The 19,036-nt window shown below is 40.3% G+C and overlaps 1 protein-coding gene across 3 annotated transcripts in view; it reads right to left on the reverse strand.

The window, feature by feature from the left end:
* Positions 1-795: 795 nt before the first annotated feature.
* The window catches only part of cep120 (centrosomal protein 120), a 34,546-nt gene continuing 16,305 nt past the window's right edge, over positions 796-19,036 (reverse strand). For all 3 annotated transcript variants that reach the window (XM_004555751.4, XM_076891168.1, XM_004555750.4), the window contains exons 17-21: positions 18,893-19,015; positions 18,238-18,336; positions 3,577-3,722; positions 2,760-3,026; positions 796-1,621 (exon numbers count right to left, since the gene is read on the reverse strand). In XM_004555751.4, coding sequence (XP_004555808.1) covers positions 2,810-3,026; positions 3,577-3,722; positions 18,238-18,336; positions 18,893-19,015 — 585 coding nt within the window. In that variant the 3' untranslated portion in view covers positions 796-1,621; positions 2,760-2,809. The remainder of the gene's footprint in view (positions 1,622-2,759; positions 3,027-3,576; positions 3,723-18,237; positions 18,337-18,892; positions 19,016-19,036) is intronic.

A 19,036-nucleotide genomic window follows, 5' to 3' on the forward strand; every position in this document is an offset into this window, starting at 1 on the left:
AAAAACAGTGAGAGGGTCACTAACATCTGAGCATCATTTTACATCCTTGTTATGCAGCAAATTGAACTGAAGTTTTAAAAGCTGGAGGTAAAAACGCAGAAAGCCGACAAGACTTGAAAGGATTTCGCTTTAAACATCAACATTTTTTCACTTGACTTTTTCTTCACGTCTTCCTCTCGTCCTCGTCTGCACGGATGAGCTGGAACATCTGCTCACCGTGAGCACACACTAATGCATCTGCGTGTGTGAGAGAACATGTTCTACATGTTATAACACATGTCGTCTGTCTGCTCAGCGCAGTCCATCTTCAGCTCTGTTTCATTTCACTTTGGACCTAAAAGTGTTTTGCATTTTTAGGATTTACTCTTTTATATTTACTGCTTTAAAAAAAATAATTCTAACAGCTGTAATTAACAGAAACTTTGCAGAACTTACAGTTTAATAATCAATTGGATGGATTGTAGGGAATATTTTGAGAATTTAAAATATCCCGATGGCACATGGAAGTGTGCATCATAAATGACCTCACTCAGTTACTTGCGTCCTGTATTACTCGAGTACTAAAGCTCCAGTCCAATGAGCAACAGCAGTTATAGATTCATTTTTACATCATCTGTAATTCTTCCTCCTCATTTGGTTTAGAATAAAATCACAATCAGGACTCCAATGAAATATTCTCATATTTACATTTACTGGCGAACAGAGAAATGAATTTATTTAAAAGAAACGGTTTCAGGAGAATTTAAAATTTTTAATGATGAGTAAATATACTGATCTGCTCTCTAAAAAACACTAATGAAAGACACACAGCAGCTTTTCTCTCAAAATAATTTATTCCACACGTGCACACAGATCAGTCATCTCTGATCATTAAAAAATAAATTAGATCTCAGTGTTTGCAGGAGAGTTTCTGAGGCTACAGCGCCACCTGCTGTCAGACAGAAAAACTCCTCAACACTGCACACAGGCTCGTCAGAGTCTCTAATAACTTAAAAAGAACATTTACTCAGTAATGCTTCAGGCTCTCAAGGATCACTCTGCTGGTTTCCTGTTTTTAGTAAAGAAACATCCGATCTTGTTGATTTTAACAAGATCCAAAAATCAAAAGTTAGTTTTTATTATATTATAATTTATTCTCTGCTTCCTAAGCAGCCATTATGTAAAAATGAGCATAATAACGTCAACAAAATAAATTTATCTGCATGGAGTGAAAAAAAAGGAAGTTTTCCTGATCCTCTGTTAAACTAAACCGAATATCTTTTTCAGATATTCACAAAACATGAAATAAAGGAAGAAATCGAACAATTAACTAATCATCATTTGAGTCTGTGGTGCGTTCACTGACACAACAAATGAAGGACGAGTCTATTTACACAGTTAATACACTAACAGACACTCAGTGAATGTTGCAGTGTCCTTGAACGTTATGCATTTGTCTTTTTAAAGGTAAAACACTGAAAATCAGCAGGATGATGCTTTAAAAGCAAAACTCTGAGTTTTTATACAACACTCACTCGTTCACAGATAAACACAGATTTTAAATAGAGGTTGATTTATGTAACAGACGCTGTCGAAGCTTCAGGACTCCGGGAGAGTTCATCCACCATCATGCGCTTGAGTTCTGTTTGGAGACAGATTTTGGCGCACATGAGAAAAAGATCTCATTCAGGTTCTAAGTTGCTATATTTTCTATCATATCTATTCTATTGGTGCATGTTCATAATGAGGTTGGTAAAATTTTTAAATAACGAGGTCAGTGCATGTACAAGTACTCTCTGTGGGCTGAAACCTCTGACTTCAGACTGCTCTGAATACTTAATATCACAGGTTTTTTTTTTACTGCTTGCTCTGTATGATGTCACAGAGAGGGGGTATCCCTAATACAGTTATCTCAGACACAGAATCCATAGAGGCTACATGCTGTTCATCTTTGCGTTAAAGTGAAAGCCAATCGTAGGAAAGCTGCCTTTTTCCATATAGACGCTGCTGATATCGAACTTTACACACTGCACTACATTAAACTCCATGATTAAGGTACATGTGACATATCACTGCCAGCACAGGAGGCTCAAGGCCTTGTTTAAAAAATAAAAATACTTACAGAGAGCGCAATAATTCAATAATATGCTGCATTTACTTTAAAAATGTCCCCGCTGCTCGGTAATTGTCTTAAAAGGAACATTGTGCACGTCTCATTGCTTTATGTGATAAATACAGAGGGAAACTGTTTTACATTTAATCAAAATGTAACACAGCACAGATCTGCACGAATGCACAAAGGTCTAGGTTAACATTAATTATTTATATGTTATACACAAATACCATAATAATGAAAAATTTAATGCCTGATTGTGCAGCACAGAGGAAAGATGTTTATTCAGCAGTCGGGATCTGCTGAATAAACATCTTTCAGACTGATGTGGTCTGTGGTCGGTTGGAGCCCTCAGGCTCTGCTTCGCCCGTGTGTGTCTGAAAGTGAGGGTGGTCCTGAAAGGGGAGGAGCTAAAACAGCGCGTTTCAGATGAGCCAGGGGGGGATGCAGGTTACAGGGATTACTTTGAACTGTAAATCATGAAAAGCTGTTGTAGTATTTTCCAAAAAATAAAAATATAAGCTGGATATTAGCAGAAAGGGTCCATTTAAATTTTACCCAATTACAACAAACGTGTCGCCTGTTTGTTTTCTTTCTGAAGAATTACAAAGATGTGATCAAATCGGACTCAGGTTTCGAACTGAATTCAAACAGGTAGCCGATTTACCTGCAGCCTCAGGTGTGACTCAGACTCTGATTGGACGGCTGCAGCAGCGGTCAGAGCTTCCCTCTGTCCGTCATGGCTTCCTGTATCTGCCTGTTGAGCTCGGCGATGATTCGGTCTTCGTGGGTATAAACTCCGGTCCTTAGCAACGCGTCTCTCTCTTCCAACAGGCGGCTCAGGTGCTCCTCGGCGCTCTCGCTCAGAGCCAGACCGGGGGCGGGGTCAAGCACAGAGGGGGTGGGGCCTAATCTGTCATCTTGCTGTTTTAACCTGTTGAAGAAAACAAAATGCCTTACAGGAGTCTGTACTGTGAAGCAGGGTTTGGGGCAATATACTTTCAGGTTCAACGCTCAGATTTTATTATTACAAATGAGACATGTTGCCATGGTAACTTATGCTGCAGATTTGCTGAACTTTTATGCTCAAGACGAGAAAAAGCTACTGCCAAAGGATGCATCAGTCCTCTGGAAAGTAGCGTAAATAAGAAACTGAATTTTATTCATTCATGTTTTAGGCGCAACTTTATTTTTTTTCCTGTTGGTTGTAATTAAAAAAACTAATTGCTCACAGCTGTTTGCTGGCTTATAGTGAATTCTGTCTACAGAGGCATTTCCAGTCTTAAGCGTGCAGACAGCTTTACTCCTGCCATTCTCTATGATGTTTCAACTGTTTCGTGTGAGCGTGCTCACAGCTAAATTTGGAAACTCTGGGTTGGTCGAGCTGATTTTTGCGACCACTTTGCGGTTGCTGATGTTGGGATAAGTGCAGCCACGTAACAGAAAGACACCCCGAGTCTGTTGAACTTGATCATCACCATCACCTGTTGAGCTCGTTCCTGATGCTGTCCAGCTCTTGTCGGTCCTGTCGGACCGCCTCCTTCTCCTCCGTTGCTAGGTAACGCAGCCTCATGGCTTCGAGCTCAGCCTGTTGTTTCTTCAGACGCGTCATGGCGTTTTCCTGCTCCCGCTGCAAAAAACAAAACAAGAGAAACTATGAAGCTGTGAATGTTCGTTAAATGTGAGCAGAATCAGGTTCTCTTTCACCTCACGTAACCTCAAGATCTTCACTGTGACTTCCAACACGTTTGACTTGAACCTTGGCATTCAAGCACCGGTCAACTGATCAGATCTGAACTGAGAATATTTGAAAATAAACCTCTGACCCGTGCGCTGAAATGTGTGAGTTCAGATGCCAAGAAAGTGTTTTTCCAAATTGCACACAGAGCACTGTGGTGATAAATTTGTCTGGTTTCACATTTTCATAAAGCTGGCCTGAGAAAAATGCCGCAGGGCTTCGAGAGAATTCACACGGAGACCAACAGCAACGCGGTGAGAACTCAAAGGAAACTTAATAAAAAATGTCCAAAAGCCGTATTTCTCTCAGCTGCTCGGGCCTCCAGCTCAGAGTTCCCAAAACCGTCCCGAACAGCAATCTGAGCCGAGTCAGCTGGACGCTCATAAATCAACAAAACCGTCTGAAGAGAGAAAACAAATGTGGCGTTCCTTCAGACCTTTAATTATAAATGTAAAGAGTTATCATTTAAAGGCTGCAGGTTATACATCCAACAACCTGCAGAAAAAAAAATCTGATATAAGAACATAAAAGATTGAAGGTGATGACATAACTCCAACATATGAACCTACTGTCTACGAGAAGGGATAAAAAGAGCATGTGCTGTGAAAACCTCGCGCTTTCGAACCGTATTTAAGACATAATTAAATGTAAACAAATGATCAAATAATCTAGATTAAAAAAGTACAAAGTCTTTTTTGGTCAATAAAATAATAAAATGGGAGAAAAATAATGTGAAATCTCAACATACAAAAGCATAAAGTGATGTTACCAAATATCTTTTTACTTTTAAATTAGAAAAATATTACATATTCAACACGAGACCAAGAGAAGCAGAAAAGCGCACTGGGAGAATTTTCTACTTTCAGTTTATTAAAAATGACCGAAAACGTTGAATAAATATGAAAACAGCTGCAAATGAATCATCTATTGGCTAATCATTGCAGCTCACGTTTTATGTAGTGATTGGAGAAAACAGTTACTGGGGTATTTCTTATTATTCTGACTGTCACCGTTAAAAGTGACAAATATCTGGCTACACGTGAACCCTGGAAGGATGTGTGAATGTTTCCAGCACTAGCAGAGGGTCAGCAAGTCATCAAAATTACTCATAACCCCAGTCGAGGGCTGCCGCTAACACTTATTTTTGTTATTAAGCACATTTGAGAACGAATTACGTGGTTAGAAATGATGATCCAGAAAAGTGGTTAAAGTAAATTCTCATGTTTGGTAATTAGTTACCGCTGAAGGTTTAAAGTTATAGTTAATTAATCAGTTAAACCACTTCTTAAATGTATTAATTAATCTGATGACTAATTTCATGATCATGTGATTGTTGTTTGGTCTGTAAAACATCCAGCAGTGAAGTCTGATCTGTGTAACAGTCCACAAACAAATTTAAATATTTAAATTAAACTGAATGAACTAAAGAGTAATGAGTCATTTAGAAACATCTAATATTTGCCCTTTTCCTTTGAAAACAGGGTGGTGGTTAGCAGCTACTCAGCTGTGACATTCTTCTCATGTCTAATGTTTTGCTTGCAAAGTTGCATTTGCAAAATCTAAACAAATAATTTATTTCATTATAAAAGACAGAAAAAGCTGAATATTTGGCACATTGTTTTTTAATATTATTTAAAGAATTGAAATATTGAAGGGATTGCATAAAACACAGAGGCAAGCTGACCAGCAGCTTCATTAACATTTAACAGAATGTGAGACCAAAAAATGCAGGAATTTCTTAAAGTAGAAACATTTTGTCTGAAAAACAGTCCAAAATATTTAATCTGTCATATGTCAGGATCAAGATTGGCAGCACTTAATATCAAACTATTACATGTTTTACTAACAGGTAAACAATTAATCAAATCAACCAATTGGGTTTTAGGTTTTTAGGGTTACTTGCAGGATGAAGTTTGTCTGGGCTTTAGCACAAAGGTTTTAAGTCACTTGGCCACTGGTTTTGGTTTATGGCAGCTTTATGCGGTAACCTGTTTCTTATCTTCATGCTGTGCTGAAGATCTGGAGGTTATCCACTGTTCTGACAAACAGACTAAAATATTTAATATCTGATGGCTGAACAGCAAACAAACAGTAGGAAGTTATGACAATCAACACTTTGGTTTTGTTTTTGTTTTTGTCTTTTGGGGGGGGGGGGCTTCTTATTTCTTATCATGAAAAAACTGAGATGCTCTCTTTAACAGCTTAAACTAAAAATTATGTTGATTTATTAGGTAACTGATTTTTTAAAATATTTTTAAATAAATGATTTTCACAGGGGAGCTTAATGTTCTTGCTGCACCTCCCTGTTGTCTCTGGGTATGACAGCTGCCTTCCACTATCCACAGATCGGCACATTTGAGTAATCGCTGATTCAAAATTGACTGTAGGCATGAATGTGGACCAGAATGTTTCTCTGTGTTCGGCCTACGAAGGGCCGGCAATCTGTCCAGAGTTTACCCTGCATCTCTGACCAAGCTTGCCAAAATGAGCTGGGACAGGCTCCAGCTCACTGCAGCCCTGAATCAGATCAGCTGTTCAGACAACAGATGGATCAAAGGTCTATGAAACAGTGAAAGCTGTTTTGTCTAACTTCCAAAATATTAAATTTATCATAATTGAAAGGCAAATAAAAGCAGCAAATGTTGACAATTAAGTTAATTCTCCCTAAAGCGAATGGCAGTGTGTGGTTACGTGATGGTTAAGCACTTTGTTTTTGATGCACTCAAACGATGAACTCTTTTGTTTTTCCCCAGCAGAAAGAGTTTCACTGGAGTCTGTTTTGAAATCGGACGACAGTTTACATTTTTAGAGAACAAAATCCAAAAGTCTTTAAATTTACAGAAATGAGGCCCCAAAAGCGGAAAGTTCAGAGGAATTGTAAAATGGGAACAAAAGCTTGACGGTTAATATGTAATCATGTATCAAAATAATGGACAATAACTTTCCATTGATGAGCTAATGGATTTACTGACTAACTGCAGCTTTATTTTCTTAGTATCCATTAGTTACAGTGCAGATTGACCATGATCTCATGGAGAAGGCGCACCAAAGGTCGAAGGTGATCCTCTAAATTTAACCACTAAAAGCAGTTGTTAAAATATCTTTAATAGGCTGAGCAACATTACCATCCCATACTCAGCTGACGGCGCAATAATGAGGAAGAGTGCGAGCAGCAGAGCGCAGGCAGTGGGGAGGTGATCGGAGAGGCTGGAATCTGTCTGTGCGCTCGGCTGATAGAGAGCAGATCGAGCAGCCGGCTCATTCTGGATGGGAAAACCAACATTTTCACATTACACACACACAGAAAGCTTCCACTTTCACACGGCTGGTCGCCTCCTCACAGAAAAAACACACCATCTCTCACTCACACACACACACGCACACACACACACACACACACACACACACACACACACACACACACACACACACGTGTGTTGACACAGGCTCAGCTCTCTGTGGACCATTAACAGTCTGTATTACAGGCCGTTTTAGGGCTAATTACTAGAAAAACAAACAGGCTAAACATTTTCTCTAGTGCCCGCTGCCAAGGACAACCTGAGGCTGAGTCCTGAAACAATCAGAGGACGAGGTGATACCGAGGCCTCAACAGGGGGGTAGGAGGAACGGGAGGCACAGAGAAAAGTAGCTAAAAGTCAGGACTCTGAAGCAGATATTACAAAGTTGGGCTCTGAATCACAGCTGACAGCATCAAAATAACCACATGGACAGTTCTAACAAAATGTGGTCACCTACCCGAGAAGTGTATTTGACAGGACAGACATAGTTCTGGATGAAGGGGGACCAGTGGCCACGGATTGTAAACTAAATATAAGGCAACACAATTAATCTGATTTTGGCTTCCACCAATTATGAAAACAAAATAATCTGTATAAAATTATTCCGTTGGTTCCTCTTTCTGTTCAGCTCCCTTTAGAGGTTGCCACAGCAGATCATCTCCCTTCATCTCGCCCTACCCTTAGCACCCAACCCTATCACAACAACTATCATGTCCTCCTTCACGACATCCATGAACTTCTCTGTGGTCTTCCTTTTTTCCTCCAACCTGTCAGAGCCATCTTCAACACTCTTTCCCCAATATATCCACCATCCCCCCTCTGCACATGTCCAAACCATCTCAAACATGCCCCTCAAACCTCAACCTGAGCTGTCCCTCTGATATTCTAATCTTGTCCCTTCGGGTCACTCCCAGTGAAAAGCATCTTCAACTTCTCCCACCTCCAGCTCGACTTCCTGTCGTTCATGCATCATAGCAGGTCTCGCTACCATCTTGTAAACCTTCCCGTTCACTCTGCTGTCCTGATGTCTTGTTGATTTGATCCGTCCATCTATCTTTCTGTTATACTCATTTCTAACCCTGTTCATCCTGCTCACTCCGAATGAAAATCTTAGCATCAGCTGAGGTAACCAAAGGAGAAACTTCACTTAACAAAACCCATGTAGAAGAAAGCTCAAGGTATGCTTTGACTCTAGGGGCAAATGCCAATTTTTGGAAGTTTTTGGTATTGTTCATTAAATTAAAAAAAGAAATAAAAAAGCTTTGGTCACCAAAAGCGATTAAATTAACGAAATTAATCTCAGCCTCTACTCAGAAGTGTCATCTCTTTGCAGATAAGATAAAATCCACAATCATGCAGCGATAATATTTATATTTCTCCATGAATATGCAAGTGTCCAAGTGGACTTCAACCTGCTCTTCAAGTTTTTTTTGTGACTGGTCATTTATCTATGATCCATCAACTACGACCTTCAGGTGCATTTAATAAAATATAATAGGCACAACTGCTTGTCCGTGGTGTATAAACACGACCTTACTGCTCAAGCACAGACCTCCCTCTCCCCGGCCACCTCCTGCAGCTTGTCCGGGGGAACACCAAGGCGTTCCCAGGCCAGCCGAGAGTTGTAATCTCTGCAGCGTGTCCCGAGTCTGCCCTCAGGCCTCCTCCTGGGGCCTTTTTACATCCTTTGATGTAATCGAGAGACTACGAGCATCTTGTGTAGAGCATCTAGCATGTGAAGCCCACTGGTGTGGTTCAAATCACAAAAAGTCAAACAATCAAAAATCACAACAGAAAGAAAGTTGGACTTGGAATTTCCAGTTTTATAGACGTTGAATTGGCGTATTTTTCATTTTTCAACATTAGTGGTACCGCTGTATCGAAATCTCTGAATATATAGCTGTGTCTATTATATCAGACTGTTTGAATAAAAGAGCATCCATCTTAAGTTCCTGATTCTTGAAACACATTCAAATGAAATGTTTAAACAGACCGAAAATATAAACTGAGATAAAATGATATCCATGACCACTGTGAACCACAACACAACATCCAGCCTTCACTGCTCCTTTATCAACGGCTAAAAAAACTGGTGTGAGCCTGAAGATGAAGACCAGGCTGGATGCTGGTTTCTGGGATGGATGCTCCGAGAATGACTTCTCCTCCCCCGCTGTCTGACCCTCCATTACTCGCCTGTACTGTCAGAAGTCTTGAGCAGCTGGGTGGGGGATGCCTCGTACAAACACTTTCATCCCATCGCTTACATGTGGACACACTTTTCTATAATCACATGAAGTTTTCTGAGCAGCTCGCCACCTGTGGGAGTTCAGGGGGAGTTTTTCCACCAGCGCTCTGTGAGCTTGTTTAGAGACATGACGGATAAAACACGAAGGAAATGAGGATGATTAGAGATAAACGAGGGTTCCTAGCTTCATATACAGAATCTCTGGTTTCCATAAGAAGCTGGGTGAGCTTCACACACAAGAGCAGTTTTGTAAATCACTTAACCCACATTTTGGCCGTCTGGAGAAAAACAAAGTGGAGTTTAAGTAATAAGGACTCACAGATGTTTTTAGAAAATGTGCAACTTACATTGTTTGAGTAAAGCACTATACAAATACAGGCCATTTACCATTTCCTCAGATGAAAAAAAAATATCAGCAAGTTTTATTTATTCAAGAAGTAGACTGATGAGAAATTTGCCAATTTTAGGAAATAAAACTGGAATAAAATGTTTTTGAATATAGAGACGGATCAACAAGTTTTCAGAATTGAAGTCATCAATTTCATCTTGAGAACTCTTACCATCATACTGATATAATTATTAAGTCAATATCACAACCAGCAGCCTAAATAGTGTAATGTTTGCAGGCTTTTCAACCTCACTAATTAAATGTAGCACTGAGCAGATGAGATCTTTGCAACAGAGGGTTAAACATGCCTGCAGCTCTGTTATATCTGCTGTGTTTGAAGGGTTAAGGTCCATATGTTCAGGCTGCAGGGACATGCAGAGTGGAGGTTTAAATGGTAAATGGTAAATGGCCTGTATTTATATAGCGCTTTACTAGTCCCTAAGGACCCCAAAGCGCTTTACATATCCAGTCATCCACCCATTCACGCACACATTCACACACTGGTGATGGCAAGCTACATTGTAGCCACAGCCACCCTGGGGCGCACTGACAGAGGCGAGGCTGCCGGACACTGGCGCCACCGGGCCCTCTGACCACCACCAGTAGGCAACGGGTGAAGTGTCTTGCCCAAGGACACAACGACCGAGACTGTCCAAGCCGGGGCTCGAACCGGCAACCTTCCGATTACAAGGCGAACTCCCAACTCTTGAGCCACGATCGCCCTCGTTTAAGACCAATAAGCAGGAGATAAAAGCTGCAGGAGCAGAGTTGAAGAATGCCGTCCGTCTATAATGGAGACCGAAACATTTAACATTAAGCACTGGGTTTGTATTCACTCTTTGAAGTGAAGTTTCAATGTATTAGTAGCACTGAAATATCGGAGTTGCGATACCTAGTTAAAGCTGAAGTTCTTATTTGTTCAATCTTTAAAACAAGCAGCGACACACAAAATAAACGATTTAAAAATAAATTATGGGACCAAAAGCTCAATAATCTGACCAAAATCAGCTTTCAAATTTACAATGTTTCACGTTGGTTGTTTGCATATTATAACTTCAGTCACCACAGTGAGCTGTAGAAAGAACGGCACAAACAGTGACAACATGCAGACGAGTGTGTAAAGCTGTGATCGAGCTTTTTGTAAGACCAACTCTGAACCATGTCAATCACTAAAAACTGCAATTCTGCCCGACATATTAGTCGTTCACCTAAACTGTGATGTCAACACAGGCCTAAGCTTAAAACTCACTGCAGTAAAGACCAGAAATAAAAATCAAGCCCATCAGTGTTGTTGTAGAGCAAGAAGTCAAAGCGGCAAACAAAGTGATCATGAAGGGTTTTCAAATGATCTGAGAAAGTCATCTTTTCCAACTGTCACAAAATCTTCCTCTGTCATCTGGGAATCTCTGTGTTACTGCATGGAAATAAAAGTGAAAAGCAGTTAGAGACTAAACTGCTTGTGCACCCATGTCTTCTCAACCCTGCCTCAAGCATGCCTGGTGCCAGAAGGCAAATACAGAGCGCTAGTCTATTCCTGGGGCAAAACCAGGCTCACTTAACTTTAAACAGCAATGTTTTCCTGGACTTAACCAAACTAAACCTATCTGAGTGGAAATGCAAGAAAACGACAAGAGAAAAAACAAAAATGATCAAAATCAGCCTCAGCTTTATAATAACCATCCAGAAAATGCTCTACAAACCAATTTTCACTGTTAATATCAACCAGCTTCCTAACAGCTTACTCCATTGCAGAGTTGTGGTGGGGGGGCTGGACCGAAGCCTAGCTCAGCTGTCGCAGGGCGAGAGGCAACTGAAGTTTAATTAACGGTCAATTTACCATTTATTAACAATGGTTATAGTAGAGTGTTTCCCATTTTTCATTGTTCGACACATTCTTTTGGCTCCATTTGAGGTTTCTGTTCCTGAGAAATAACTGATGTTCATTACCAGCTCTCTGACCGACAAGTGGTCAAAAACGTCATTTCTATTCCAACTGTTTGCAATTTGTGTTAAATTCACGTTCCCAGTGGAGCTGCTTGGCTCTTTATATTAAACTTCTATGAACTACCACTGTTTGCCTTTCCTGCTTTGCTTATGTGTTTTCAGCCGCGTGCTTACTTCCAGATGGACTGAAAACCATCCAGCAAAGCAACTGTGTGGAAAAAATTTGAAAATTCATCATGTGTAGAGTATTATTCCTTAAAATCTCTCAGTACCGATCAAACCCTTTGACCCTCGCTGTCTGGGACAGCACCCCTCACCCTGGGACTCCATAATATTTCAGGAATGACCAGTGGGAACCATCAGAGTGTCCACTGAGACCAGTAACACTGAAATACCCTCAGACAACATGTTACATCTGCTGTTTGACAGACAGTTTTATACAAACACACTCACGGCGTCATGAGAGAGGACACTTTTAGTCTGGATAGCCCCGAGGGGAGCTGAACTCAGCAGCAAGATCACATGACCAATGAAACCAAGACATGATGGAGGTTAACTGGTCCAAGCAGAGAATGGACCTTCAACAACCTGTTATAAAACTTTAACCCCCGGCAGACTCTTTCCCATGGAAAAGGATTGCATTTTTCTACGTGGTAAGATAAAAAGCATTTGCAGGTATGTGGGCACATGGAAGATGCTGCACTTAAAATCAATAAAATAACAAATACTCTGTGGCAATCAGTGGAGTATTGAGCTCCTAATCGTGATGACCAACTCCAACTCTACTGCTACATCTTCAAAAGGTCCAGAAGAGTGAAGAATGTTATCTTGTGTGACAGAAGTTTGTGCATCGCCAAATTGTAATCTAAGTAATTCTACCCTGTATATGTACAGTGGGGCAAAAAAGTATTTAGTCAGCCACCGATTGTGCAAGTTCCCCCACTTAAAATGATGACAGAGGTCAGTAATTTGCACCAGAGGTACACTTCAACTGTGAGAGACAGAATGTGAAAAAAAAAAATCCATGAATCCACATGGTAGGATTTGTAAAGAATTTACTCGTAAATCAGGGTGGAAAATAAGTATTTGGTCAATAACAAAAATACAACTCAATACTTTGTAACATAACCTTTGTTGGCAATAACAGAGGTCAAACGTTTACTATAGGTCTTTACCAGGTTTGCACACACAGTAGCTGGTATTTTGGCCCATTCCTCCATGCAGATCTTCTCGAGAGCAGTGATGTTTTGGGGCTGTCGCCGAGCAACACGGACTTTCAACTCCCGCCACAGATTTTCTATGGGGTTGAGGTCTGGAGACTGGCTAGGCCACTCCAGGACTTTCAAATGCTTCTTACGGAGCCACTCCTTTGTTGCCCGGGCGGTGTGTTTTGGATCATTGTCATGTTGGAAGACCCAGCCTCGTTTCATCTTCAAAGTTCTCACTGATGGAAGGAGGTTTTGGCTCAAAATCTCACGATACATGGCCCCATTCATTCTGTCCTTAACACGGATCAGTCGTCCTGTCCCCTTGGCAGAAAAACAGCCCCATAGCATGATGTTTCCACCCCCATGCTTCACAGTAGGTATGGTGTTCTTGGGATGCAACTCAGTATTCTTCTTCCTCCAAACACGACGAGTTGAGTTTATACCAAAAAGTTCTACTTTGGTTTCATCTGACCACATGACATTCTCCCAATCCTCTGCTGTATCATCCATGTGCTCTCTGGCAAACTTCAGACGGGCCTGGACATGCACTGGCTTCAGCAGCGGAACACGTCTGGCACTGCGGGATTTGATTCCCTGCCGTTGTAGTGTGTTACTGATGGTGACCTTTGTTACTTTGGTCCCAGCTCTCTGCAGGTCATTCACCAGGTCCCCCCGTGTGGTTCTGGGATCTTTGCTCACCGTTCTCATGATCATTTTGACCCCACGGGATGAGATCTTGCGTGGAGCCCCAGATCGAGGGAGATTATCAGTGGTCTTGTATGTCTTCCATTTTCTGATGATTGCTCCCACAGTTGATTTTTTCACACCAAGCTGCTTGCCTATTGTAGATTCACTCTTCCCAGTCTGGTGCAGGTCTACAATACTTTTCCTGGTGTCCTTCGAAAGCTCTTTGGTCTTGGCCATGGCGGAGTTTGGAGTCTGACTGTTTGAGGCTGTGGACAGGTGTCTTTTATACAGATGATGAGTTCAAACAGGTGCCATTCATACAGGTAACGAGTGGGAGACAGAAAAGCTTCTTACAGAAGACGTTACAGGTCTGTGAGAGCCAGAGATTTTCCTTGTTTGAGGTGACCAAATACTTATTTTCCACCCTAATTTACGAATAAATTCTTTACAAATCCTACCATGTGAATTCATGGATTTTTTTTTCACATTCTGTCTCTCACAGTTGAAGTGTACCTCTGGTGCAAATTACTGACCTCTGTCATCATTTTAAGTGGGGGAACTTGCACAATTGGTGGCTGACTAAATACTTTTTTGCCCCACTGTATACCCTATAATGCTACCCTGTGTTCTTCTTGTGGTCCACAATATTTTGAATGAAACACTAATCCATCAAGTTTTTTTTCCACTTATCTAACGCAGGGTGGTTGGGGGTCAGAACGTGTCTCTGGTATCATAGGGCGAAGGGTTGAGTACACCCTGTAAAGGTCCCCAGGCTAACACAGAGAGACAGACAACCATTCACGCTTACAGCCAATTTAGAATCACCTAGCACACATCTTTTTGGATTGTAGGAGTATCTGGAGAGAACGCGCAATCTCCACATGTAATGTACTAAAAACTGCACTACTGAGTACATTATGTGCACTTTTATATAAGTAGATTTACATTACTGCAAAACTGATACACAGACTGTATGATTATAGATAAAACTGCTGAAATATTTCAGAACGTATGCTTCCGTTTAACCTTTAATTTTTCTTTTTACCTGGATCTTTCTCAACTTCAATTGATGTCTCTTCATCACAATACACTGATGTTTTGACAAAAAGTCATAGTGGGCATTTCTTTATATTCTGTTTATAGTTTCAATTAATTTTCCAAGGTTTTACATCATTTTAAGCTCACAAAAGAACAAAAAGTACCTTATTATTATTATTATTATTATTATTATTATTATTATTGTTAATAAATAATTGTATATATTCAATTATTTACTTGAATTCTAAAAATATAAGATTCATGGTTTTTAAAATGGCCATCTGCAAATTCCAGCAACGGCCTCAGTAGCAGTTCAAATGTGAGCGGTACCCAAAGCTAGAAACAATAGATTCTTCGGGGGGAAAAAACCTGCTAAAACGTGAAGCAAAATGTACTTGAGTGGCCTAGAAATGCTGGAAAAAAAAAAAAAAGGCATTAAAAATAACCCACTTTTGCATAATTTGCCCATCAGATGCAGGCAGGTGGTTTTAATGTTGTGGCTTATGATTATATTTGACTTCTATGGTGGACTTCAGTTCACATCAGAACAGCAACAGCCCCTTTTCTTTCCTCCATAAACTTGGATTTTGTATCAAAGCCTTTGTTACTGCTGGATCTGCAGAAATAAACTGGCCAAGAAGTCTTTGCTTCTTTCTTTTCAAGAAAATGACCAAGTGTAATTCTCTGTCCCACAACACCTAGCTTCTAAAAATACCACATTTACGCTTCTCGTCCCAAAACTTTAATCTCTTTGTGCCCTAGTATTTTTTCTTTGAAAAGACCAACTTAAGCTCCTTGTCCCAATATTTTGAATTCAAAAAGGCAGGGGCCGACCCTCTGATCTAAAACCACAGTCCTGTGTGGGTATTAATTCTCCAGCCGCTTGCACCTCCTGGGTAGAAAAGCACATTATTCCTTGGACAAGAATTTTTATGATCTGACTTGAGCTAAACAGCACGCCATGCGAGGCGCTGAGAGGAGAGAATAAATAGGCGAGTAGAGGCCGAGAAAAACCAAACAAGCGGCGGCTTTAAAAACCGCGGCGCACCAAGACGGATGGTCGTGTAAACACAGGCCTGATATTTTATAAAAAGCGAGAGTGTGACATCTGAATAGTTAGCGCCTGACTAGCTTATTGCTCAACGCAAACCCAGGGAATGATTAATAGGTGGGGGGTGACACTCAGAGCTGAACCCCCTTAGAGGTGCATAAATCACTCTGTGTTTTCTTTACAATGATGTGGCACTTAAGAGAGGGGAGGAAGGAGGGATGGGGAGGAAAAACCAAAAGAAAAAAAAGTGAGAACAAAGATGGGAAACGAAAAGGAAGGTGAACCAAAAGGAGGCAGACAGGAGGTACAAGGAAGGATACGTGAGGCAGACGAAGAAAATTAAGAAAAGAAAGGAGAACTAAAATGAGGAAGAAGTTTGAACGTGATAAATAGTGAAGACACAAGAGAAGGAGAAACTGTCAAACAAGAAGAAAAAAGGAGACAGGAGGAAACAAAAGAGGCGAGGCTGCTGTAAAAAGGAAAAATGAAAGAGAGACGGAGAGCGAGGGGGAGGAAAAATGTCCGTCCAGTTTTCCAGCTGGTTAATGTCGGTAACAGTTATTAGTTTGTCAGATAAGGTCTGTGCGTCTGCGTGTGTTTACATTAGGCTTAGTCTGACTAAAGCCCCACTTAGTGCTGTGTGTGTGCACATAAACGTCTACCCTTGTGAGGACAAGTTTCAGTTGTAGGCCTGTGGAGTGATGACGTGCTCACTCACTTTGTGACAGACCTTCAAAGGGTTTGGTTTCAGGGTTTGGGTTGGTATTAGGTTTAGGCATTTAGTAGTTGTATGTGAATCAGAGTCCTCACAAAGATAGGTGGATGAGTGTGTATGGGCTGTTAAGAACTGATGGCTGTCTACTTCAACTCTGCTAAATATTTGACTCCAATGTAAAAACACACTTCGTTCTCCTCCCGTTTTCTTTCTCCTTCAGACATACAAACACACACGTGTGTCTTTCCAAACTTGTGAGGACACAAAACCAATACAAATCCACTCTTAATCCTCAAATAGCATAGATATATACACTTTGATGCTTTTTGGGCCTCTGACCACAGAGTGTATACTGTAAAAGATGCATGTAGCAACGTGAAAGTGCCTTAAATCTTTTTAATGACCAACAGAGAGCAACTCCTCTGTTTTCAAAAAGACTGCTTTCATGCCTTACAACGTCATGGTCATGTTTTAAGTGATGGTCCCTATTAGAGTAGAGTAGAGCAGCAGCAGACGTCACTAACCAAAAGCTGAATTCCGGTTTTCTATTTCCATCTTTTGCTGTTGATGCTTTCACGTAACTTCCCATGATGCACCAAACATTACTTTTCCACTCTTTGCACACCTTCAGCTTTTATCCAGTTTCTCTTGTAGTTTAAGTTCTGGCCTTTTTGTTTGTCATCTCTCTACGCTCCTTTATCCTCTCTTTTTACCCCCTAGCTGGTCATCGATGGTCACTCCCGCTCAATGAGACTGTTTTTAATGGAAATTTCTTCCTGGGGTTCTCCGTCTAATATCTGGGGCTTTATTTAGGGTCCTAATGTTACAATATAAAGTGCTTTGAGATTATGTTTAAGCTATGAACTTTAAACTAAAGTGAATTACTCAACTTGGCGACTAACTGCAGGGTGATGAAATCTGTCGCAGCATTTGGACCAAGACACTGAATGGCAACCAAACATTCACTCTCACATTCACACCTACAGCTAATTTAGAATCACCAGTTAGTCTAAAAAGAACATGTTTAGATTGAGGAAATAAAAAGACAACACCAAAAAAGGTGACAGCAATATAAAGTCTACAGTAAGTTTTAAATTGCCTTAAAACTCAATCACACATCTACATGCTGCTGCATCCTCAGTATGATGTGACGTGTGTGGAGCTATGGTTGGTTTCCTCTGCTCACTCTATGTCTTTAAACAGAGCACTTACATGTCCTAACACTGTCAGCTCATCTCTAGCAGCAGATTTAAAAACCTGCAGCATCCCCTCACTGAAAAACTACAATTATCTGCTGTGAAATATGACCGCTGTCAAGACGGTCCGAGGTCAGCTCCTCTCACTCGCTTTGTTTTAATGGTAAAGTTTGGGTTTTGTTTTTGTCAGTTTCAGGTACTGCTGTCATCATTCTGTCCTGTTCTGTTGAGATTCTGGACTACTAGTCTTGTTTTCATCCATCTGGTTACTGATGTCATTACATACTGGAATACTCTATGAATATCAACTTGGAATGTAATTAACATTTAGCTTCAGATGTTATTGCGCTTTTCTAAAAACAAAAATAAGTAACTGTAATTTGCTGAAAAATCCTTTTTATGTTTGGTTTGTTATGAGTTTTTAAACACATTTACATACTTAACAGGGATAACCACTGGCCCATATTTTTATACTTAGACAACTAGCATGAACATACCTTTATAGCCCATACTAACATGCAAACATGCATTGTTAAGACTACCCATCCTTTAAATCTGTAACCCCGGTATAAAAGTTTAGCACTCTACAGTAAACAGCTCCTATAAGAATCACATCCTTCTCTGGGTGAACCATACCTGTTTGAATCGAGCAAGCTCCTTTAAGGCACGCCCCCACTGCTGCTTGTAGTGTAGCTTGGATTTAGTGGCGGACTCCAGCTTCCTCTCCAGCTCCACCTGACAACGAAAAACACCTTTTGTGCTTTTTTCAATAGCATATTTATTGTGTTGCATTTTTTTTGTTTTCATTTTTAGTTTATTTCTTTCAGTATTGCTTTATTTTTACTTATTTTAGAGTTATTATTGCAAAAATGTATTAATGTTATTTAACCCTTTTAGCTTAAAAAGGTTATAGAGCACTGTTTTATGTAATATTGTAGTATTACATGTTGTATAATAATTTTTATTATTTTAGACTTTTAGCAGCTTTTTTTAGCATTTTCTCTAATATTGCTTTATTTCACTAACTAACCTGTGGAGTGCAAATTGTGTCATTTTCTTTGAGTTTCATTAAATTTCATCTTGTAATATTTTTATATATTACATCTGCTCTGTCCCATCAGCTTATCGTATATCTGTGAAGAAAACCTGGAAACCTGCACAGAAAGGTGATGTACAAATAAGGTCTGTCAGTTTTTTATTTCTTTACTCTTTTGCTGTAACTTTGACTTTAATTTCATTATAATGAGTACCGTCTTTCCAGGTAGTACTATTCCTAAAGCAGCTGCTTTACCTTCTCTAGGGTGAGCAGGTTGATCTCTGACTGCAGTCTGAACTCGGGTCTGATGTTCTGTTGTTCTCTGAACAGCTGGAACTCTTTCTCCAGCTGTTTGTACCGAGACTCACCATCTGCAATCTGCACAACAGGAGCACAAAG

The sequence above is a fragment of the Maylandia zebra genome, linkage group LG12, assembly GCF_041146795.1.
Source record: "Maylandia zebra isolate NMK-2024a linkage group LG12, Mzebra_GT3a, whole genome shotgun sequence".
Classification (NCBI taxonomy): Eukaryota; Metazoa; Chordata; class Actinopteri; order Cichliformes; family Cichlidae; genus Maylandia; species Maylandia zebra.